Source organism: Cyclopterus lumpus, chromosome 22 (genome assembly GCF_009769545.1).
Source record: "Cyclopterus lumpus isolate fCycLum1 chromosome 22, fCycLum1.pri, whole genome shotgun sequence".
Lineage (NCBI taxonomy): Eukaryota > Metazoa > Chordata > Actinopteri > Perciformes > Cyclopteridae > Cyclopterus > Cyclopterus lumpus.
In genome coordinates, this window is record NC_046987.1 from 9740845 (window position 1) to 9766119 (window position 25275).

At 42.5% G+C, this 25275-nt stretch overlaps 1 protein-coding gene across 1 annotated transcript; it reads left to right on the forward strand.

Annotated features, from left to right (window-relative positions):
• The first annotated feature begins 16170 nt into the window (after positions 1-16170).
• Positions 16171-24584, forward strand: LOC117725477 (thrombospondin-1-like). Its single transcript, XM_034525668.1, has 22 exons — positions 16171-16312; positions 16410-16484; positions 16738-17297; positions 17412-17490; positions 17594-17683; positions 17783-17892; positions 18222-18347; positions 18789-18885; positions 18997-19164; positions 19260-19436; positions 19531-19704; positions 19814-20094; positions 20178-20396; positions 20506-20613; positions 21019-21178; positions 21280-21398; positions 21686-21920; positions 22048-22275; positions 22361-22632; positions 22728-22825; positions 22916-23055; positions 23151-24584. Exons 1-22 carry the CDS (start codon positions 16285-16287, stop codon positions 23156-23158), a joined length of 3552 nt encoding a protein of 1183 aa, XP_034381559.1. The 5' UTR covers positions 16171-16284; the 3' UTR covers positions 23159-24584.
• The last annotated feature ends 691 nt before the right edge of the window (positions 24585-25275 follow it).

A 25275-nucleotide genomic window follows, 5' to 3' on the forward strand; every position in this document is an offset into this window, starting at 1 on the left:
CCTCGTTAGCCCTGCACTCACCAGACCTCCTGCTCACCTGCTCTCACTTCCCCAATCAGTCATTTGTTCTTTGGCCGGCCCAATCCCAATCTCCACCCTCACAGACTCCATGGCCCAATCCCAATCTCCACCCTCACAGTCTCAAGATCCCAACCCCAATCTCCACCTTCACAGACTCGATGGCCCAATCACAATCTCCACCCTTGCAGACTCAAGGGCTCAACCCCAATCTCCACCCTCACAGACTCAAGATCCCAACCCCAATCTCCACCCTCACAGTCTCAAGATCCCAACCCCAATCTCCACCTTCACAGACTCTATGGCCCAACCCCAATCTCCACCTTCACAGACTCGATGGCCCAATCACAATCTCCACCCTTGCAGACTCAAGGGCTCAACCCCAATCTCCACCCTCACAGACTCAAGGGCCCAATCCCATTCTCCACCCTTGCAGACTCAAGGGTCTAATCCCAATCTCCACCCTCACAGACTCGAGGGCCCAATTACAATCTCCACCTTCACAGACTCTATGGCCCAACCCCAATCTCCACCTTCACAGACTCGATGGCCCAATCACAATCTCCACCCTTGCAGACTCAAGGGCTCAACCCCAATCTCCACCCTCACAGACTCAAGGGCCCAATCCCATTCTCCACCCTTGCAGACTCAAGGGTCTAATCCCAATCTCCACCCTCACAGACTCGAGGGCCTAATTACAATCTCCACCTTCACAGACTCGATGGCCCACTCTGGCAGAGCCCTTTATGAACCCTTTTAATAAGTAAGCATTAGATGCAGACATTGCCCAAGGGAATTACCCACAATTCATTGCAATGTGACGATAAACACGCAGTTATCAGAGAAAGCGTGGAGATGTAAAAAAAAAGGTAAACAAAGAGGACGACACATGGGTGTTCAGCCCGATACATTTACTAACATCATTAAGGAATTAAAGATGGAACATAAAAACACATGAAATCAGAGGAATGCAAGCAGAGATTATATACATATATATCACACAGATTTATTCATCAAACATTTCATTTTGTTATTTAAGCTGTTTTGACAGCTCATCTTGTGAGGAAAGAGCCTGGAAGACATTCAAATCAGGGAGTAAAAAGTAAAAGATAAATACCCAGTTGCACACAATATTTTTTGACGTTGTCATGGTAACGTGATATGTTGCTGCAAAGGGCTGTCTCATTTGTATTTACACCATGTCAAGCCCTTACAGCTTCTCACACTCAATCACTTAAGAGGTGACGTCAGTGAGTCCCTGAGGGTTTAGGGTTTGAGGCCTTAGCGTCTTCATTGCATTTACCCACGTCCAAGTCTGCAGGGTTCTTCCTGCCTGTATTTAAAAGTTTTTCGCAGAGAGGATTGAGATATATCAGCCTTTGGCTATGCAGCCTATATTGTACATGTTGGTACGATCACGTCAGTGATGAATTGTTCTCTTAACAAGACTTTATGAAAATAAGAAAAATAGTGAAAATCCCCAGCCATATCCAGTTTTAACAATGAGGTATTTGTGGGCGGAAGTTGGCACACTCCGTTCTATCTTTCCTGTCTGTTTCTATTTCTGTCTGTAATACATCATTTGTGAGTTGCACTTAGGCAGGAGCTTGTCCAGCTATCATTCATCAAATCTGGAATGTCCAAAACTCCAATAATTCTGAAGCCACATTAAATCACATCCTCTATATTTCTACAATTGAATAGAAATATCACTCATACTTGACCACAGTCCCTCAGTGATTAGGATCAAAACAGATCAAATGTTCAGACATTTTCCAGCAAAACTTTTTTTTTCATGTATATTATTCTGGGAGATGGCGAGTGTTTCATTTGCCAAAGAAGACCTCGTCAAACGTGTCTACCATCCGGGAAGGAACTTCAAACATCACACATCTGTCGGATGTGTTGCTTGGTGTAAAGGAAACTTGGTCAGAAAGTTGAATAAGAAGGACATTTATTTGTCGGCAGTTCGATGCCTTCATCAGGCCTTGGTGCTATAGCTGACATTCCTGACTGTCTCGTCGATCCAGTATCAGCCAGACAGGGTCTGCACAGACACAATGTTACTTAAAGACCAAACGGCTATTTGTGTTAAGGAGCTTTATTTTACGAAGTGCTTGTGGTGACAGAGATTTCCTCTTCTCTGAGAATGTCAATGATACAAAATCCCCTTGTCTTCAATGGAAAACCTTTTTTATGAGGAGATTAAAACGCAGTACCATAGTGAGTGCTCCTTGAGTACTCCTTGAGTACTATTACACATTGCTGACTCGTTTATTTTCAGATGGACTCAACTGTAAACTCAGATTAATAAAGTCAAACCACCCATGGGGTCTACTCGCATGCTGTCACACTCTTCAAGTTTGGCTGACAAAGTTCTATCTGTACGTAAAACTCTCAAACTGGAACACCTGTAACATACTTAATGTTGTAAAGTATCCCAAATCATTACATTTAAGCATTGCTATGTATGGTGATACAGTTTGAAACTTATTCTTTAAACTTGTATCCATTGCAGATGACACAATCTGGGATGCACATGGCTCATCTCTGACTAAAGTTGCAGTTTGTCTAGATCAGTTTGCCTTAAACCTTCTTCAGACATCTTTGCATAACCTCAAATATGTTTTATTGGCACAGGAGTGAATAGTTCATTCTTTGACTGCTACAACTGTGTATCGTCACTATTACTGTCAATACAGGTTTGCAGGGTTAGGATCAAACTGAATAATTGTCCGGCAAGGTGGGGCAATGGCCTCGTATGTGAGCACTTAAATAGCAAAGTTGTTGGCTTTGATCCCTTGTACAATATGAACTATTTAAGATTTTATTTTGACTAGCTAATGTGATGACAAGATAAAGATGCTTCATACTTAAATTCCGGCATACTTGGGATGCGTTTGTTCATCCGCTGGAGTTGAACCTGACCAGCTCAGCCTCCATGGCGGACCACACTGGGAGACCTCACATGTTACACCTACACCCTTCAGACACCCATTAGCCAGAGGATTTCAAGCGTGCAACTTCTACAACACAGCCTGAGACAGACTGCATGCCATATGACTAGTCAACAAAGAAGTGAAACAGATAAGTGTACCTTTTGCACACATTCCCTTTTACAATCAGTGAAACCGCATTACACAAAGGTGACTCAATGAACGTTTGCCACAAAGGAGGTGTGTGTTAGTTAGACCACAGCTGCAGAGATTAGTCTTCACTTTCCAAAGTGTTTAAAAAGCATTTTAAGTTAAAAACACAAATATTGTTATAATGCACGTAATTATACGGCAATGTATTATATATAATGATATACTTTTTTAAATCATTAAAAAAATCTATGCTAGAAATTATGACATACTAGTTTTAGTAAGACAGTCACTATCCTCTTTCAATTTGGAGGATAAAAAACAGATATCCTGCTTCTGTCAAATATTTCATAGAGCACTTTCAAAAGGTCAAACTTTACTGACTATTTAAACACAACAGGTTAACATTTTACAGGGACTGGCTGTGAATCCTCACCTTCCTCACAACTCTGACCCCGGCATCTAAAAACACCACAGCACACACACAGACACAGACACACACACTCCTTGAGCTGGTGGTTGTTTGCGCTGCTGAGGTACAGTACTAGCGCTCCTGTGCAGGCAACAGAAGCCGCAGCGCTGGCTGGGACACACAAGAGCCCCTCAGGAGGAAAATGGGATTCTAATAAATCCTTCAGCCGGTAGAGGGGGAGCTCTATAAAAACGTCCCTCCATTAAAAACACTCTGCTGTCATGGCGTTGTACTCAACACTGAGGGATTTTGCTGTCAACCTCTTCTTAACTACTGGTGCTTTTCTCGGAGCAAAGGGGAATGAGGCAATTCAACTTACTATTTCTGTACTAGAAATGCAGTGTTTGTTAAAGATAATAGTTTTATGTCATGTGATAGGGAATCTTTGTTGTATGAAATAAAACATTTATATGGGAAGGGATTTGGAGACATGCACTAGTGTAAAATTCAATTCTTTCGCCATGGAAGCAGTATAGGAATGACAATGTTTTAGTCCACTCTCCTTTTCTACATTTGCTACAAATGTGCAAAAGAGTTGCGAGGGCAGACCAATGAGATGTGAGCGATATGATCTTGGTTTGTTTGGAAAAAGCAAGGAGTGGAACATGTATTCACCAACAAGCATTACCTTCCAACTTATCTTGAGGCACAATAGAGATGACATCATAGAGGCTGCTGACAAAGTCGCAAGTAATCCTTTTGATTTTAGTTTGAGAAAGGTCTGCCAGAGCATTATTTAAAGATTAAGATGTTTTTGGTTTTCCGACACTTCGAATGACAATGTCTCCATTTGTAATGCTGAGATCAAATTACAACATCACAACCATTAATCCACGAAAGAAAGATTTTGTCGTCGTCCTCCTCTTCCTCCTCCTCTCTTCTCTTTGTTTCCAATTCTACAGTATCTAGGGATAAGCTGTCTGCTGAAAATATATACCTGCACTTCATTTGCATGTTGTTGTCAACTTTCTGAATTGCTGCCAGTATTTTGTTATGGTATAGTTGCGCTTTAGTGGCTGGAAAGTTACCACATGGTGTTGTCCAAAACCTGGTCTTTACTTTCTGTGACAGACAATTTGAAGTTCATATTTATAGGACACAGTTTACTGATTTGTTGTAGTGGTAATCCATTCCCTATAGTGGCACTCAAGTGACCCGTTTTAATTATAATACATACTAATACATCAGCCAAATGTTATTCAAATATTATGAAAGGTAATAATGAGATTACAGTGATTTATCGGAACTAATTGGGCTCTGTTGTCATTACTAAGATTACTGTTAGTAAGGGCTAAATTGTTATGATACATTGACCTTGACGTCAACATAACTTGGTCAGTGGGTTTATGTGTCAGGACCCCGAGGCGAGAATGGAGGCTTCATGAGTCTGGTCTGTTTCCACAGAATATGTTTACATCATTTCAATTATGTGTGAATTACTTTATAGTACCCTATTAAACTTATTACAACCTTTTAAATATAATATCATCATGTAATTCTTATCCCTGGATGAAAAGTGAATAATATGGGGCCTTAGGTTTTTTTCTTCAGGGCACCCGAGCCCTACCAGCAGCTTTTCTTGGCTGAGTTTCTGCTCTCTGATGGGGTCTGGAAAACATATATCCCTGCAAGGGGCTCCAGTTGATGCTGCTGCTCATCGCTGCGGCCCAGCAGGCCACGCACCCCCTTTACACCCCCCAATGGGAGCGCCACCGGAAAGTGTCAGTCACAAGACTTCAACATCTGTAACCTGAGGGAAGCAAAACACTTAGCTTCTGTTTCTCCACTTTCCCTGACACAGCACATTTCCTGGGCATGTGCCCACTGTGCAGGACCTCCAATGGAGTATCACATGCAATGAGTAGAGCAGGGTAACGGTATCGTGGCTTGAATAAATTGGTGAGCTGGAGAGTACCTCCATTGGAGAAACTGCTGTGTGTCGTCTCATGTATCAGCAGTCAGCACGCACTACATCTCCTCCTTTCAGCAGATGACTAAACACCATAGAATATGGACGTCACCCATAGGTCTTTGAGGAACCCTTGTGAAGCTCAAAGTGGGTTGCTCTGGCTGTCACTATCTTGGCTGTGACAAAAATGATTTTTCTGCTGAAATGTTGGACTTTTTAACATGGGGCTCTATGGGGATAGACCTGCTTTTGGAGCCAGACTTTTGTGACCATTTGAAGAACTGCATTTTTGGCAATTCGGCGTTGGCTTATTTTCTCAGGACCGGAGATTGCCGCTTGCGAAATTCCCTCACAGGGCCAATACTCTTAGGCCCAGATGTCCGTGAACACAAGTGTGGTTACTTGAACCACAGAGCGCTTGGTGCCTCGTATCTCTGACTTATCCTGGAGCTGTGATGTTTGTTCTGGTGTCTAGTGGAGAAAGCTTTGGAGCCGTTTTGATGTGAATATCAAAATGAACTTGACATTTCAGAGGGAAATATCCCCAATAAGTGACACAGAGGCTAAGATATTTCCTGGCAAACTTATTGTCCAATCAGTGCTGTCTAAGTAAACTAGTAAGGGAAACAAAAGGGCTTCAGTGCAGGAGTGCTGCGCGGTGCTATTTCTGATTGATTCACCAGTTCGTCTTCATCAGCATTTAGAGGAGTTTGATGAAAGAGGCTTTGACCTTTCTGATGATTTGGAGTGTTACTCATCCCTTGCTATTTTTTAAATCTCTCGATGGAGTTTTTCACTTCTTCTCTTCCGTCTGCAGTCATCTGCAAAAGAAATCTCTCTTTAGACATTTGGAAATGGATTTGGACCATGAAGCTGCACCAAGGACCTGCGCTGTGGAGTGGAATAAAATACACTGCTAGAGTTCACCGGGACCGAAAACATATATTTGCTAATAGTGATCTGACAGGGGCCATAAACCAGAGAGGCACAATACTGTAGCTAATGCATACTGTAGTCTAATAAGCTTGAATGATCACCTTTACAACAAGCATGAAGTCAGGGGGCAAATGCAGGAATGTGTCCAGCATGTGTTCTTGTTTAGTAGCTCTATCTGTTACCTTTCACACAAAAAAGGCAGGGATTGCACTGATTCCTGTGCTGCTGCACATACGTCCGACGTCAACCTGCATCAAGATCTAATAGAACAAATGCACATGCGACTCTCAGATCTGTTCACTGACTTAAAAGTGGATGTATGCGTATATTGTAGAAGCAGCCGAAGCTCCCAATGGGAAAATGTTGCATGCAGCTGTCTGGTGACTGGTTGTAGTGTTTCCCATGTGCAGAACAAATCACACAGCTAAATTAGGTTCCGTGCATTTGTTGTTGGCAGCTCATCAGAGATAGTGATGTCTGATTGCCTGTCGGAACTGGAGATTTTTGCTGATAAATTGTTGTATGGAAGAACAACATGTACATTTCTATTTCATGCGAGTATTGTATGAGATGTACTTTCTTTGAGCTGTATTTATTTCCATCTAAGTTGCAACAGCACTGCAGTGAGAACACTATTCCTAACTTGGTGAATAAGCCCCCCTTTTCCTTAGTTCGTTGGGGAAGGCCTTTTTGTCTAGAGGCATCCAACCTCACCTCACTTTAAGTCTCCATTTGGTCCCCAGAGACGTAGCTTGAGCGTGCTGCAGCCTTACCGTAAATGCTCAGACATGACAGCAAGAGTTATAACTCCAGCAGTGGAGGGAACCTCCGATTTGTGGGGCATGGAAAGATCCGAACAAGAGAAAGGGGGAGGGGAAGGGTTTCCCGGCACTCTTTGAGGATGACGAGCCAATATTTCAGGCCCCTTTTCTGAGAAATCACCAGTTTTAGGTCAGAGAGAGGAGAAAACCCTGAAACCGGGTGGAGAATTGCTCAGATTCTTGCTTGTTCTAGTAACTCTGGTTGGGTTTTCGGTATGTATTCTCTTCTCTTTTTATAGCACACTTGAGTGTTTCCAACCCCCCCTAAACCTTACGTGTGAAATCACTCTTGGTTTTAGAATAAATGCATTGTAGTCATGAATCGAGGTCTATATCAATCTATTGTTTAAAAATACATATTACTGTGTTATCTTGAACAGGATGTACATCAGAGCTGTGAGCCGTCCAGTGAACATCTGCATGTGCTGGTGTGTCCCACATTACCACAGACTGGAAGTGATGATCCGCTCCACTGAGACTTGACTTTGGCATTAATCTGTTTTTAGCCCGTACACGAGTCATCTCTGTGGCTTTATAACAACAAGGACCCTCAACTCCATTTTTGGACATGGAGTTGAGAGAACAGCAATCCAGTGAGACCCTTCACTGAGGAAAAGTAATAAAGTGTCATGGTCACAGCACCTGACGTTAGTGCCGGGAATCTCAGAAAACATTTACCCCGCTCGATGGATTTACTGTATGCCACAAGTCATGATAAGTATTTTTGGCAGCAGTATGGCATTGAAGCTAATCTGTTCAGAACTCAAATATAATTGTATATTCTTCATACTTGTCTGTAAAGAATGAACATGAAGATGTACAACCTTTTTCATTTGAACATGATTAATTACCCAATAGTCGTGCACAGCTCTATATTTATTGCCCTGCTGTATCACTGATGTTAAACCACAAGATGTTTGAATGCCCTCCCGAGCAACCAAGACAACACGAGGCTGAGCGAGTACCCCGGGCTGCTGCTGAACAGGACTCACATCTGGATGAGTTATTGTATGTGGGCTGTACAGCAGTTGCACCTTGCATCACAGCCAATCACACGCATATTGACTAGGGCTTGTAATGTTGATTGTAAGAAAGTGAAATGTGTAATTAAGTATTTACATAGAAGTCAATGTGGTCTTTGAGTCATGTTACGTTGCCTGCAAAGTGTTCTCCCTCATCAGTGTTGTACAATATAACAAGCCAAACCACACTGAACAAATGACTAACGTGACACCTTTCAGGGAGCTGCAATAACTCCTGTTCATGTAAACGCCACGCATATCTCTCAACAACCCCCTGCAGCTGCAGGAAGAACACTGAGCAAAGTGAAGTGATACATGTTCAAGATGTAGAGACTACAAACAGTAGTCAGCACTTCCTTTAAGTGCTCTCCAAGCTGCGTGAAGCATTCACAGGCCCAACGGACTCAACTGGAGGAAGAAAAGACATGAAAAAAACAGGAGAATATGCGTTGGGTACATTCTTAGGCAGCAATCCCAGAGAGTGACAATGAAGCTCTGAGACTTTGCTGTTTATTCAAAATGCAGGGACAATCGAAAGGTTGTCCAAGGAGGTGATTGATGGAAAGAATGAGACGTAAATGGAATATATGAGCGGAGATAGGAACATTGTTACGCACACATCCGCGTAAGGGGGCTGAGAATAATCCATTTGTATATGTTACATCCATGCCACGGGGCAGAAGAAACCTTTTTCGGTGAGTTAAATGTTGGTGTCTTTGATACTTCGCCTGCCGCTGACTTGAAGAAGCAGCACAGATGGCAGGAAAGAAAAAACGTTTTTATCATAAAGATAATAAAACAAACTGCTGCCATTAATGAGCTTCTTCAACGTGACCCTGACAGACTCTGTTGAATCGTTTCCAGGGGAAGAGCAATGGAATGGCTTCAGATGGCACAGTCCCCAGAACACAGTGGACACTCTGCACAGCCAACTGTTTTGAATCAGCGGTAAATGCCGCATGCTACAATGACAGAACTTTTTTTAAGTAATGCCAAATAGGAAAAACCCACAAAGTAAAGGCCACAGAATTGAGAGCGTGCATGCACTCAATCTTCACATGCAAATATCTGGACAGGAACTACGTGTCAACAAACAAGAATATATGTTTTACAGAGTTTAAAGTTGTAATCAGGTCATGCAGTGAGAGACAAACTTGTTTAATGTGCAGTACGAGCTGAGGCAACTCATGCAGAAGTGTATATAACTTATATCTTAAGGCAAATCTGTGCAATAAAGCTACTGGAAAAGATTAAAATCCCACCTGGTTCAGCTCAGCAAAAACATCTGTAAGAATGCGAGGAATTCCAAAGATAGGGCAGCTTTTGCCTGATTTTGCATCATAAAAAAGATTTAAATCAGTGCCTATAGTGTACACAAACAATGATTATCGGCAGTGTGACTCTTGAAGAGCACCCCACAAATTGGTGGCGACGACAACGCTGAACTTTAAGTTTTATTGATTTTGGTCAAAAAATGTAAATGAAAATGAAAATCTACTTTGAAGATAACAGGGTCGTAAAAGGAACGTGAATGACACATTTACCTCAAAAGGTGCCCCAGTGCACTGAGGGGTGACGGAGTTCCATGTCCCACACCTGCCTCAGTGGGGGATCGTCACTGATGATCTCACCTAAATGGCATATAGTATGTTCATACTATGCATGAGCAATAATGTTTTTCAAGCATGCTCTCTATTTGGTCTTCACACCCTGTTATCTCCAAGCACATGTGAGTAAGTGCCACTCAAAATGAATTATAATGTTGTTTTGTGTATGTTCTGTTTACTCCTGAGCTTTCCATGCAAACTGTTTGCTAACAAACAAATAATAATAATAAAATATGTAAACAGCTGTACAGGACTTTATGGCTGAATAAAGTACACCCCATGACGCACACTCAACCAATCAGAATGCTTGATTCCATCTACTCGTATTATAATGAAAAATAATCTTGTTCAACACTATGGTTTCCTATATCCGCTTGTTACAACCTTTTCTTCCATCTATGTCCTGTTTACATTGAGTGAAATATTCAAACCGTAGACTTTTATGGCCGCACACATCCAAAGAGAATATTCCACATGTCGACTTCCAGATACTTTAATACACACACTTCCCATACATTCTACCATATTTTGTATTTTTGGAAACTTCCGGATCTCCGCTCCACTAGAGTTTCAAATACATTTATGAGGGTTTGAATAAAATTCATAAGCACCGCATGACTTTGACGCACGCTTGTTTCCGTGGGGTTGAAGATGTGAAGAAATATTTTTGTGCATGTTTTTCTACATTGTAGCATTTTATTTTATTATGGCCTCACCTGCCTTCCGTTGCTGAAGGCTGTTTCACTGTGAGTTTAATATCCTTCAGGGTCGAAATGGCGTGAACACACTTCCTAAAATCGGTGTGGAATTTTCAGAGAAGGCCAAGAAAAACACGGTGTAAGTAAGAGCAAACTAAACTGTAAATGTGTGTGTGGGAGGATGAAATAGTGCCATTACCTTTCAGTTTGTTCTAATACAACCCCATGCACAATATCATTGTGAGCTGTTTTCTTTCTAAAGCTTCTATTTCCTTGTGTGATTGTGGGGGAGACGGGCTGCGATGGTGCTCTGTTAGAAGGGTTTGCCTGGGATCTCTTTCCTCTAAAGAATTCTAAAGTAAAAAAGAAGAAAACAAATTATCATTTTTTTCGGGAATTTCTTTTTGTCAACCAAAGGACTGATGATTCAAGATGAAAGTACCTCAGTGGCCAACATGTCCTGAATGTACTGAGTTGAAGAAGGTAACTTGCAACTGAATATTTCCATTCTTGCATCAGAATATTTAGTTATGAATGTTGCGTCACCTGCTTCCTGTGACTGAATCTCCATGACCCTTACTGAAGGTAACAATAATAATAATCCCGAACAATGCAGCTGCCTCTGGCTCTAATATTAGCAGTCTGACTTAATGTTGTCTTAAAGTCGAGTTTTCCTGCAATTAAGTCATGCAGCAGCACTTTGTCAAACTTTTGAGATACACTTTCCAGAAAGTCATTATCCACTTGTGTGGTCATCAGGATGATGAGCCTCAGTTCTTCTACAAACCAAACACTTGATTCCTGCTTACAGTTTTCTTCTTACAGCCGAGTGGCATGTGGTCTGTCAGCTCATTAGTCAAAGGTGTGCATTTAGCAGCAGAAATGACACAGAGCCTATAACGCCATCACTCACCGGGCCTGAAGCCCGATGTGCTCGCATGCGAGGAGCACCACGGATGACTTGGTGTCAGCCGGTAAACAGTAAGAGAAGACCAGCTTTCAGAGCGTCCATCCAACATCATCAGACTCTGACATCACTTGCCGGGAATCAAGCAGACTCACTGCAACCAATTCATCCTTTTCTTCCATGCATACGTCCATGGATGAGCTAGTTTAATGCTGCCACAAGAAGCTCTCGTCCTCCTCTGGCTCTTCAGTCAAACACACTCCCTGACACTGGAATACAATGTATTTTTTTGCATATGTGGCTGAACGTCAAAACATCAAACATAGTTGATTAATGGTGCGTATGTGCAAATTATTGGAAAGCATTTTCACACGGAGTGTTTTAAAAGATTTTACCACAGACAGAGCAGCTTCTTGTGATACTGTTTCACAGAACATAATTTTTGCCAGGCCACGCCAGCTATAAAGCCACTGGTAATATCCATATTTCCTTATCTCTCAGAGGCCAAGCATGGATTGCAATCAATGATTTACAACAGCCAACGGGTGGGTCCAAGTCATTTGAGTGTTCTGGCATCAGTCGCAGACAAAACAGCTGTCAGAATAAAAATAAAATGAGTTTAGTCTGGCAACAAACTGCCTTTAGTTCCTTTCATAAAGGATATCTTATGATTCCCTTCTGATAGTTTATCAGTGACTTGTGTAGTTCTGTCTGTGACTAGTAGCCATATAGACACCTCTTACTCACACTTTCCAGTTAATTTTGATTCCCCAGAAACATGACTAACACAAGCTTTCTCCCCCTTGGGCCCCCGGGGCATGTTTTGTGGCAGATAAAATGATGCGTTCAAGCAAGGCCAAATAAAAGTTGTTAATACACGCTAGTCCTTCACACACCTTTATTCTGTGCTAAATGCACAGGCTTTTCTGCTGTTTAAAAACTGCAGCTGCAGGGGACACTGCAATGGAGCCTCTCCAGATGAATGGTGGCACGGACTTCAAATGTCTGATGAATTAGTCATTGCAAATGATGGGAAATTTCAGGAAAAAGTCTTAACCTGTCTTCTCATTAACACCGACATTCTGCGTCATATCAGCCCTACAAACTGCCCATCCTCAGATGTTGCTCCACTCCAGCATGCTGTTACCATGCTATCATAAACACAAAACTGATGAAGCTCTAGAGATGGAAAAAAACTCATTGGCATGAGTTGCTCGGAGTGAATACATAATATAATTATAATAATTGACCATGAAATAGATTGTAAATGATGACTCTGTGCTATCATTAAGAAAACATTACATACTGAGTGTCATGCTTTCATGTTGTATTATTGTATTGTAATAATTTGTTTTAAATGGAATTAATGCACTAAGATAATGCACATCACAATTGTATTATGCCTGATAGTTAAACAATATATCACTGGAATGCAAAGACAAATTCCCTGAACTCCAAACCCATATGTTGGTGATGGTCCCGCTAATACGGTTGTCTTTGAAGCCTAAAGGCAATATAAAATAGAAACCTTAAATACAGTGCAGTAACAACTTTTCAATCTTTTCACCTGCCTGCTCAGATTAATGCCAGCCCATTACTCACCTCTTCCCCAATGTATACACAGGTGTAACTCTCACTGTTGTTTGTGTGATTGTCGGCGTTGCCATGGAGTTCTTCCTTCTTTGATGTCCTGACTTGTTGCACCATTCCTTTGGTTTTGTTTGGACTGCATACCGTTTGCCATTTCAAGCCCACTTGATATCATGTATAAAATTACTATCAGTCTATAGAAACGGCGCTTGAGCATTAATATCTGAATGTGTTTCATGTGAGATCTCAGGTCTCGAGTCTCTCTGTTTGTGTTTGTATAAACACTTAGCCTGAGCATGTTGAGGATCATCTGGAGATCTGCTGCTCAGGGGAATAATAGTCTGGCATCTTGGGAAATGTGTTTCATGTCGAGAGTTGGATGACAACAGGTGTACCCCTTATGAGAGATAATTGTTGAACACATTCTATAAAAGTTAGGTCTTTTTTTTCTGCTGTTTAATTTGTTTGCGCAGCCATGGTTGTTATCCATGCTACCTGTATAATGAACTTCCTACAGTGGCTGGATTCAAGAGGTGCTTCAATAAACATACATCTATAAACAGACTTCATGGTACAAGGTGTTTAAAATATTAAACATAAAAGCTTTTGTGGACTTTTGACAGCCAGCAATGTAAATGTATGAATATAATACTCATTATCACATTAACATTAAACATACTCTGACACACAGCTGATCCAGTGGGGTACAAACATCTAACCCACATGGGGTCCTGATTTTCTGTCAGCATGAGGTGTTTCACCTTGAGCCCATGCAGAAAGGAGCAGAGCAATCCTGCGATTAAACACAACTGACTTCTCCCACTCACTAACGAGTTTGTGTAAGCGCCCCCAGTTGGAAACTAACGCTCAGGGATACGCTCAGAGTAAACACTTGCTATCTGTCTCCGCTGTAGTTTTAGCTCCCTTCAGTGGGTATTTATCAGAGCTTGGCAAGCCTCTTCACCTCCATCACAGTCTTATCAGTCACACCTCCCACGCTGTGAGCTCACGGTCACACCCACAGGGGTGTGACCAGTCGCACCTGCCCATGATGTCTCAGAGGATCTTTCCCATGAGACCAAAGACCAACTCCATCCCATTTCACAGCCGTGAAGCCATTTTCTATTTGAATGACAAGTGAGCATCTTTCCCACCGTATCACACCCTGTAGGTTCATGTTTCACCAAGGTGAGCATGACATGCTGCTAGTCCTAAATGTCACGCACAGCAACTCCCACATAACAAGTGGGAGTTGCTGTGCTATGTATACACCGGCTGAGGAACAGGTACCCAGATTTTGTGTCTTATTACAGTCACAGGTCCATATTTTAGACAGCCCCTCTCATATTATTTCACAGCACCTCTGTGCTTTCCTGTTTTTCAGAATTCTTTTCAGAAAGAAGAACAAGAGAAAGAGGTCACAGGTTAAATGCTCAGCCATAAACAATGTCATGATTTAGAAGGAATCTGAGCAAATATTAGAGGTCATAAACGTTACAAAGATGCTAATAATAATAAATAATAATAAAAAAATGTATTTCAGACTCAAGATCCAGATAGTACAAAACATTAAATAGAATAAAATACATACAAAATCAGGAGTAAAAAACATAGAACTACGAACAACTGTACCAATGTCTCCACAGCTGGGACTGGTAGCACGTAGAACTAAACTTTATGTTTGATAAAACCATGATTATTTCATTTTCTGAGTCATTAACCCGGCAGATAAATTCATACATTAGATTTCTTAAAACAGCTTGGAAAGTATTGAATACTGTCTTAATAATCAAATGGCATAGACAGTGGTGAAAAGTGACTTTGTACATTCACTCAAGTTCTGTTTTTCACTACACTACATTTCAGGGACAATTACTGTGCACTTTACGCTACAACCTTGATAGTAACCTTACAAATTAAGATTTTAGATGCATTTGAAAAAACATCATGACCTCAAAATACAACACACAGTTAATATAAAATTAGCGGTCCCAAATATTTTAAGCTTATGGCCCCTTAAAAAAATCAGTGTGTTGTTGGGATTCCTTCTCAGGCCGCAGTTACACTAAAGAGACATTTCCCCTTTAAACTTCTCAGATGTTATCATGTCATTAATGTTCAAGGCCGAAAAATGCAGAATCATCCAATATTTCACAAATACAATTTTGAGCAGCAGAACCTTTTTTCCCTGTTTCCCCCTTGGATCAACTCCCGACCCTTCAGATTTGTCCTGTGGCCCTTCAGAGAGGCCCCAACCCCTAGGAAATTCATGTAGTATCTTTGGCCTTTCTTAATTGAACATTAATGTGTGATGATTTAACGAATAAATCATGCAATTAAATAATGTCTCATGCCTATACAAACACAATATTTGTTTCCACTCATTATTTGGTATTTAATTTATGATACTAAGATTACAAATGTATACATCAAGTATATTTACTCAATAAACACTTCTCAAGCGTTAAAACATGCTTGTTGTGAACATGCATGTGTCATACATTCCTTGAACTATTTTTACACTTTATAGACACTAAGGAACCTTTAAACCCAGTACACATTCATTACTCAAGGAGTCCCCTGGCGGCCAGACTAGGAATAGCTCAATGAGAAGCACACCATAAACCAGTAGCTAAAGAGCCTTCTGTATGTCATTAATATGAGCTGGAACTAATACATGACTGAAGGTTATGGAACATAATGTAATGTTTTATATGACTTTTAAATCCCCTCGTAACCCGTCTACCGAATGAATCGGCCTACTTATTTTGGATCATTAAAATCCATCTTTATTTAATTCATTTTCTGCTTAAAAACTGACATCTTAATGAAATTGACGAATCAATACACTTTAATTTGCCCGGAAACGACCAAATCCTGGGGCTGACGCGCGTATGAAATATTTGTCCGGTGATGGAAATTTCGCTCAGGAATGCACTTTTCCTCCTCTGTGTGTGCGTCGCGGATGTTACGCGGACTGGCTGTGAGGTAAGAAAACAAGTCCGTCCCTCTTTGCTGCAGCCATCCCATTGGTGCAGCCGGGACCTCAGGAATGTCCGCAGACGGTTTAAATAGCACTTGTATCGGTAGAACAAATCAGTAGAATAAGTCTCAGCACCGGAATAAAGCCGGGACCGGAGCTCAGAGAAAGATTTACCCCAAACGAAAGAGCTTCAACACTTTCTAAAAGAAGAGAAACGGGATACAAAATAAGATCTATGTTCACAGGGGATTTTCTTTTTAAAGGTTTGTAGACTATTTTAACTGTTAACATTTTTATATTAATGCCGAAATTGTCGTCTGGATGTGTCCCGTAACGGCGTGTTTGTTATTCTTGGTATAGCATCAGGGACCATGATGCCGTGTGCCATCTTTTTACTGTTGATGCTTTGGAGCTGTGAAGGAGCAAGATTGGCAGGTGAGAATGGAAAACGTCTGTTATTAGTCGTTTTTTTTTGTTTGTTTTTACCTGTAAAATCTTTATAAGTAGTTCCTTTAACTGTACTGAACTTTATTTCATTCTATGATAATAAAGTGTCTAGTGTTTTTTCTCTGTTAATACTATAACATGTTATATATATGTTTTTAGTTGTGGTTGTTTTAACACATTTTCATGCACACTGTTATTATGAGAGAGAGAAAAGCTGAAACTTTCTTTTCTTTGACTGCAGAGAGTCGGGACGATAACGGTGTGTTTGACTTATTTGATCTGGCTCGGGTAAACAAGAGACACAACGGAGTGAGTTTGGTCAAAGGTGCAGATCCTTACAGCCCTGCATACAAGGTCCTCAACGCAGACCTGATCCCCCCACTCCCCGACACACACCTCAGGGACCTCCTTGACTCCATCCAGGCTGAGAGGGGCTTCCTCCTCCTTGTCAACCTGAAGCAGTTCAAGAAAACCAGGGGCACCCTTTTGACCATCGAGAAGAATGACGGATCCGGACCCGTTTTCGAGATCATCTCCAACGGGAAGGCGAACACTCTGGACGTGGTCTACTCCACCATGAACCAGCAGCAGGTCGTGTCCATCGAGGATGCTGATTTGGCCACTGGACACTGGAAGAACATCACGCTGTTCGTTCAGGATGACCGGGTGCAGCTTTTTGTCGGCTGTGAGGAGATCAATGTTTCAGAGATGGATTTGCCAATCTCCAAAGTGCTGTCCCAGGAGGTGGCAGACGTTGCCCGGCTCAGGATTGGAAAGGGAGCCGTAAGGGACAAATTCATGGTAAGTTTGAGTGTTTTAGCTAATGACTAATGATGAAAAATAACATTTAGTCATGTGAGTAAATAAAGCTTTCATAGAAACGTGTCTCTTAACTGAAATGTATTTTCCTTTCAGGGAGTGCTTCAAAATGTGCGCTTTGTCTTTGGGACCACGCTTGATGCTATACTGAGAAATAAGGGATGCCAGAGTGGAGGTAAGTGTGAACAATAGATCAATTGCTGTTAATATTATTCAGGTGCAAAATTCCACCTTGTGCTCCAGTGGACAGAAATGACTGTCTACTCTCCTCCCTACAGCTACCTTAACTGATGTCATGACCCTGCAGAATCCAGTCAATGGCTCCAGCTCGGCCATTAGGACTGATTACACTGGTCACAAAGCCAAAGGTGAGCCCTCTCCTCCCCAAAGTGTGTCTCTGTTCCTCTCATTGGTTTCAAGTTCCAAGAAGCAAAGTCATATATTGAACCCTTCTTTCTTGTATTCAGATCTGCCGTCTGTTTGCGGTTTCTCTTGTGAGGACATTGCCGGCATGTTTAAGGAGCTCAAGGGACTCGGCGTTGTCGTTAAACAGCTGTCGAACGAGCTCCGCAAAGTGGTAAGCTCCAAGGGCCACCAGGGTCTCCTCTTTGTCATCATTCACTCCCTCTTTTCCTCCCATCTCCGTCTTTCCCTCCACCTCCAGTTCACGCGTTCCCAATTCATAGCCACTTGTCGCTGTAATGGCAGTCCCTGGCCAAGTCCTTAATGAGACCCATGTGAATACACAAATATGTTTGGCTGTCGGTTGCATTTGTACTGCTTCGCTAGAGCCAAGCAATGTCTCAATCACGGTGTCGGTCAGTGATTCATTTGTATTGGAACTTTGGCAAAGTGAAAGTTTTCCGTGCTCCATCCTGAGCAACTCTCTCTCTCTTTTCCCTCCAGTCTGAGGACAGCACACTGCTGAAAAAGCAAATTAACATCCACAGTGGAATTTGCATCCACAATGGCATTGTGCACAAGGACAAAGATGAATGGACCGTGGATAGCTGCACAGAGTGCACCTGCCAGGTGAGGGTCATATCACACCTGCTGCAATGCAACCTTTGAGCAAGCCAGCTGAGGAAAGACGCCGCCGTGTTTCCTGTATCCCCGCTGTAATGAAGTGATAATAGTGTTTACGTTGGCACCTCCCTTTATAGCCGCATCTCTTCTGTCTGAAAGCCATCAACACTTATTCTCAACTAGCAACAAAGCAGCATGGGGGCTTTTTCCCCCACCAGCAACCTCGAGTGAGAGCTGCTCACGTATTAATAATTAGTTAGGTGTTAATGGGAGAGTGTTGGTGAGGATTATGTTTTCTATCAACACAGCACAAGTGGCATGTCACTGATAAAGATCCCTTCATTGTGAAATAGAGCAATTAGGCTTGGAACAGCACCAGGTCTGTAGCCAATCAACCAGTCAGCTCACTCATTATTTGTGTACTAATTCAACTGTTCCTCTGTCCAGAACTCTGCTACCGTGTGTCGCAAAATCTCCTGCCCTCTGATCTCATGTGCCAACGCCACCATGCCAGATGGAGAGTGCTGCCCTCGCTGTGAAAGACGTAAGCTTCTTGTTAAATCTGCTTTTAGTCAAATGTCATTGGCTTGTCTTTGTTTCCTTCTTGATATCTTTTCCCCGAGGTAACCTTTTGTCTCCCCGCCTACTGCGATAGACTACATAGAGGATGGTTGGTCCCCCTGGTCTGACTGGACCCATTGTTCGGTGACTTGTGGACGGGGCATCCAGCAGCGCGGACGCTCCTGTGACCGCATCAACAGCAACTGTGAGGGCACCTCTGTCCAGACCCGTGACTGCTACCCCCAGGAATGTGACAAACGTTGTAAGTCACTCAGCATTCTTTAGCACAGCCATTGTGGTGATAATTGTTCTCCGTTTGAGAGCATGATGAATTAATTGTGCATGCGTTGCTCACAGTCAAACAGGACGGCGGTTGGAGCCACTGGTCTCCCTGGTCTTCGTGCTCTGTGACCTGCGGTGAGGGCGTCATCACCCGGATACGCCTATGCAACTCCCCCACACCGCAGATGGGTGGCAGGGACTGCCAGGGAGAAGGACGGCAAACGGAAATCTGCCAAATGTCACCCTGTCCTAGTGAGTAGAATTTCAGTAGCAACGTATAAACAGTATGCCAGAGCGTCTGAATTCAAGGGAACAAACTCAATGTTGTTTTCATGATACTTTTTAGTCAATGGAGGTTGGGGACCTTGGTCACCATGGGACACCTGCACTGTTACCTGTGATGGAGGAGTCCAAACCCGCAAACGCCTCTGCTCCGACCCTGTCCCCAAATATGGAGGAAAGGATTGTGTTGGTGATGCTTCTGTGTCTCAAGTGTGCAACAAACAGGACTGCCCTATTGGTAAGCATTTAAGATTTAACACATATAAAAGAAACAAGTCATTCACAACAGATTACCCTTTTATCATTATTTTATTATTATTTTAAGTGTCAATTATTCTTCTCTCCAGATGGTTGTCTCTCCAGCCCATGCTTCCGTGGAGCAAAGTGCAACAGCTTCCCCGATGGCTCTTTCAAGTGCGGCAGGTGTCCACTTGGCTACACTGGGAACGGCATTGCCTGCAAAGACATTGATGAATGTAAAGAGGTCCCCGATGCGTGCCACACACACAACGGAGTCCATCGCTGTGAGAACACTGAGCCCGGTTACAACTGTCTGCCCTGCCCTGCACGTTTCTCTGGTCCTCAGCCCTTTGGAAGAGGAGTGGAACAGGCGACTGCTAAAAAACAGGTTTGAGTTATTACTTGCTCATTGTGTGTTTGGCTACAAAGCTAGATGCTTGCATTTGTTTAATTCTGCTTAATTTTCTTTAGGTTTGCAAACCCCGTAACCCTTGCCAAGATGGGAGCCACGACTGCCATAGGAATTCAAACTGCATCTACTTGGGCGTCTTCTCCGAGTCCATGTTTCGCTGCGAGTGCAAGCCAGGGTATGCTGGGAATGGCCGTATTTGCGGAGAGGACAGTGACCTGGACGGATGGCCCAACACTAACCTGCATTGTGTGGAGAACGCCACCTACCACTGCAAGAAGGTAGCCAGACCACACGTGGACATGCATAAATACAAAAGGCCATTATTAGCCACCTGCACTCTATTATTGTGACGATCGCCTCCTTCACCGCTCCTTTGTTCCTTTACAGGATAACTGCCCCAACCTTCCCAACTCTGGCCAGGAAGATCATGACAAAGATGGCCTGGGTGATGAATGTGACCATGATGATGACAATGATGGGATACCCGATGATAGGGTGAGTCATCACAGCAGTTTATTTTAGCCACAAACTGTGCTTTCCTCAGAGACCAGACATAGCAATCAGCAGCAGCCATCCTTCCTCTGGGCAGTAGGAATGTAAAGTCTCTATGTTTGTATGCCTTCACCAGTGAGTGGAAAAACATGTAGCATAGGATAAAGCCAGAACTGAGAACGTAGTGGCTTGTTGCCCATAATTCTTAGTGTGGATTTGGAAAGTTGGGCAAGAAAATTGCTGTGGTAAAAATGACCAGCTCGCTTGCAGTGGAATATCACGTTCCAGCAAAAAGGAGAGAAAAAACAAGTGACAAACAAGAGTTTTATTCCTATCGATGTAGTTTATTTGACTAATGATACATTTTTGTAATTTAATTGTGCTTTTGAAATTTCTCTTTAAAATTAGGACAACTGCCCAAGAGTGTACAACCCTGCCCAGTATGACTCAGACAGAGATGACGTTGGCGACAGCTGTGACAACTGTGTGTTCGAGGCCAACACAGACCAAACGGACACTGACAACAATGGCGAGGGTGATGCCTGTGCTGTTGACATTGATGGTGATGGTAAGTGTTTTTTTGTACCAAATTTGTTTCAATGCTTTTCCTTAGTCTTAAAAAAAGCATTTGCACAGTAAACTAAAATAAGTATGTTTTATACTCAACAGGCATTCTGAACGAGAACGACAACTGCCCTTATGTTTACAACGTGGACCAGAGAGATACCGACAGGGACGGGGTGGGAGATCATTGTGACAACTGCCCCCTGGAGCACAACCCCGATCAGGTAACATCCCATCTCATCTGTGCATTGCAAGCCATGCTGGCTAACATAGATCAATGTTTCATGTAACTATGCTCGAATAATGACAGAGAGTAATGTCTCTGTGTATCCAGCTTTGGAACAAATATGAATGTGTAATTTTGGTGAGGTACAAGGGCACTAGACACTAGAACATTGCTTGCATCCCTGATCCCCAATCAGTAGCACCTCTCACATTGAGAAACAGTAAAGAGAGGACAAGAGTCTTATAGTGGGAAATCTCATAAAAACGGAATTCTGTTCTCCTGCAGTTTGACTCTGACTCAGATCTCATCGGAGACAAGTGCGACAACAACCAGGACATTGATGAGGACGGCCACCAGAACAACTTGGACAACTGCCCCTACATACCCAACGCCAACCAGGTAGACCACGACAAGGATGGCAAGGGTGACGCCTGCGACCATGACGATGACAACGACGGCATTCCCGATGACAAGGACAACTGTAGGCTGGCGTTTAACCCTGATCAGCTGGACTCTGATGGTGAGTCAGGCTTTCAATTTCTTGTCATATGTGCTCTTTTGAAACATTCACATCTACCTGATAAATAGTGCCTCAGTTAATTGGGTTTCGTTTTTCATCTTATCCATATTCCGTGTTTTTCTCTCAGGCAATGGCCGTGGTGATGTGTGCAAAGACGATTTTGACCAAGACAGTATTCTGGACATCTATGACGTGTGCCCGGAGAACTTTGACATCAGTGAAACAGACTTCCGCAGATTCCAAATGGTTCCTCTGGACCCCAAGGGCACCTCCCAGATTGACCCCAACTGGGTAGTCCGGCATCAGGGCAAGGAGTTGGTGCAGACTGTCAACTGCGATCCTGGCATTGCTGTTGGTACGTAATACGCAGACAGATGTCTCGCTGCATGGGCGTAAAGTGGTAGTGAACCGCTTCTAAACCATCTCTTTTCCTAATTCAGGTTACGATGAGTTCAGCGCAGTGGATTTCAGTGGAACGTTCTTCGTCAACACGGACAGAGATGACGACTACGCTGGTTTCGTATTTGGCTACCAGTCCAGCTCACGCTTCTACACAGTGATGTGGAAACAGATCACACAGACCTACTGGTCCCACACACCTACAAGAGCTCAAGGCTACTCAGGCCTGTCAATTAAAGTGGTCAACTCCACCACTGGACCCGGCGAGCATTTGAGGAACGCCCTGTGGCACACAGGAGACACCGCAGGACAGGTGAGAGTAGATTCATTGACTCCGGGTTGGAGACATCGTTCAACACGTTGTTTGACACTTTTCCCATTCTAACCATTGCGATTCTTCCTTTCCAGGTACAAACTCTGTGGCACGACCCCAAGAACATTGGCTGGAAGGATTTCACTGCCTACAGATGGCATCTGACCCACAGACCCAAGACTGGACTTATTAGGTGAGTTCAATGCCCTTTCATTCAATTACCCACATCTGCATCATTTATAACAGTGCCAATGAGCTCATGTGTTTACGTCTTCTTTTTTAGAGTGGTCATGTATGAAGGCAAGAGAATCATGGCTGATTCTGGAAACATCTTTGACAAGACGTACGCTGGCGGGCGGCTAGGCTTGTACGTCTTCTCTCAGGAGATGGTTTACTTCTCAGACCTTAAATACGAATGCAGAGGTAAGAACCAAACTATTATTTGATATTCCAAGAAGAATGGTTCCATCACCGTAGGCTTTATTTGTAACGTGTTTTCTCTCCATCATTTCTTTCAGATACATAATCTGACCACAGAGCCTTCTTGCAGAATGTCCGTCAGTATGAATATATAATATAAGACCTGGATAGATATCTCTTTAACATTTTTCTTTTGAGAACTTTGAGCACATTGGAGGAATGACGAGAAAGTGAGTAAATGTGAGGTAAACTGACCTCAGGACATTAAGCCAGATGAAAATTCATTGCACCAAACTCAAATTGTGAGCGCGGCTCTGCTCAGAAGAAATTGGCCCTCTCACTTTGTTGCTCTGATCTGCATTGAAGGGGGAGCCCACATTTTATTGCTTTGCACACCTGAACTGTTGGCGGTATTCTTCTGTGGACGAGGGACCAAAGGGAAGAGTGGTCCATGTTTTTTAATAATATTTTTGAGCATTAATAGACATCTGCTGTGGACTGGTCAGTATGAAGAAAGCAGTAGGAGGCTGCAATGAATACACCCCATGAAGGAACTTTTGAGGGACCATGGACAGTATGGACTGACTGTAAAGAGAGTGAATGTTTTGTATGTGTTTGTGCATGTGTGCCACCCAACAAGCATAGTTATGAAGACAACCACAATAATTATTTTTCATTTTGATTTATTTTAATGACCCCGCCCACACACAGACCTGTACAAACAAGGTCTTGTATTTAGCCAAGGCTTAGGGCTGGCCCAAAACATCTTCTCAGGAAAGAGCACTAGAAGAAAAGAGGAGAGCACACAAATCAGGACAGGACAGGGCCTCGAAGCAGCTGCACTTAATACTGCTTCGGAATTTACTGAAATCAATATGCGCTTATGACTAAACAGTAAAAGTAAAATATAATTATCTCTAAATATCCCCAGTGTGCATGAGTGGTGTGCCTGAGCTTTTGTGTATAGGCCTACATTGCTGACAAGGGAAAATCAAAGGAAACCCTTTATGTACAAATATTACCTCATTAATTATTTTTGTATTGAGGCCAGCAATGCACAAGAATCACATGCCTTAGCATCACAGTATGAATTGTTTGGCTTCTTTTTTTTAAGCAAGACTTCAGTATCATTTTTATGGTGTATATAAGATATTTTTGTAAAAGCCCAAACAGGACCGTAAAGGATTAAAGAAATGTTATCTGGACTATGTTGTGCTATATGTATTTCCTGTGCATTTGTTTTGATAAATTATTATGTTTGTTTTATGTTGAGGTTATTTCATTTGTGTAGATATATGCTATTTAAATAATTTATCTAGAAGCGTATCCTCATATGGAAGCGTTTCTGTCTGTATAAACTTATTTGCACACTGACATGAGGATGTCTTTGGTATTTTGGTTTTTGTATGTCTTTTTTAATTATTACTGAAGCTTTTCTATAAACTTTGTACTATAGTTTCTACCCAAAGCGATGTTTATATATACCTGATATTTTGTAATGTCAAGTGAACAATAAACACTTTTTAAAAGTATCTTGGACAGTTGGTGTCTTGTTGGGAAAACAATTCGTTGAACAGTCTTAAGACTTCTTTCCCAATGATTTGTGGACGTCATATCTACTCTGATGGTGGTCCTTTCCCTAGAAAAGCAAAAGGAGCCGAGCCATGCTGGACTCCATTAGTTGAGTCTGGTGAAACCTTAGAGAAAGGGAGTATCCTTGAGAGTCAACAGTAGGAAAACTCAAGATGAAGTATAACCCACTTATACTGCTCGTCCATACAGATCTGCTTACACGTTGCACAGGCATCGCCTTACCCCTTCAAACAACAAAACCTGAGATTTAGACATATTTTGCACTCTAGAGTGATACATTCACTCTCTTTAGGGACGTACACTTATGGTTGTGGTCCACTCTGGCCAGCAATAATGTGCATTGTAATTCCACATTTTGTCATAAAAATGTCTTAATAAAACTTGGTAGATGAGGTATCCGTAGACTTGGTGTGCCGCTCGTTGTATAGTAAGCTTAAAGACTGCACCCGTTTGTCATCAGCAAGCAGAATTCAGACTGCTAATTTAGATGTTTCACAGGGCCTGAAAGTTGCAATCTAAGGCAACAGTGAGGGTCGTGCCAGAAAACCCAGACAGTCTGCCGCAGCTCTCTTTACATTAGAAGTGACCTCACTCTTACCACACTGAGCTCACTGTGTTTCCATTTCCCCA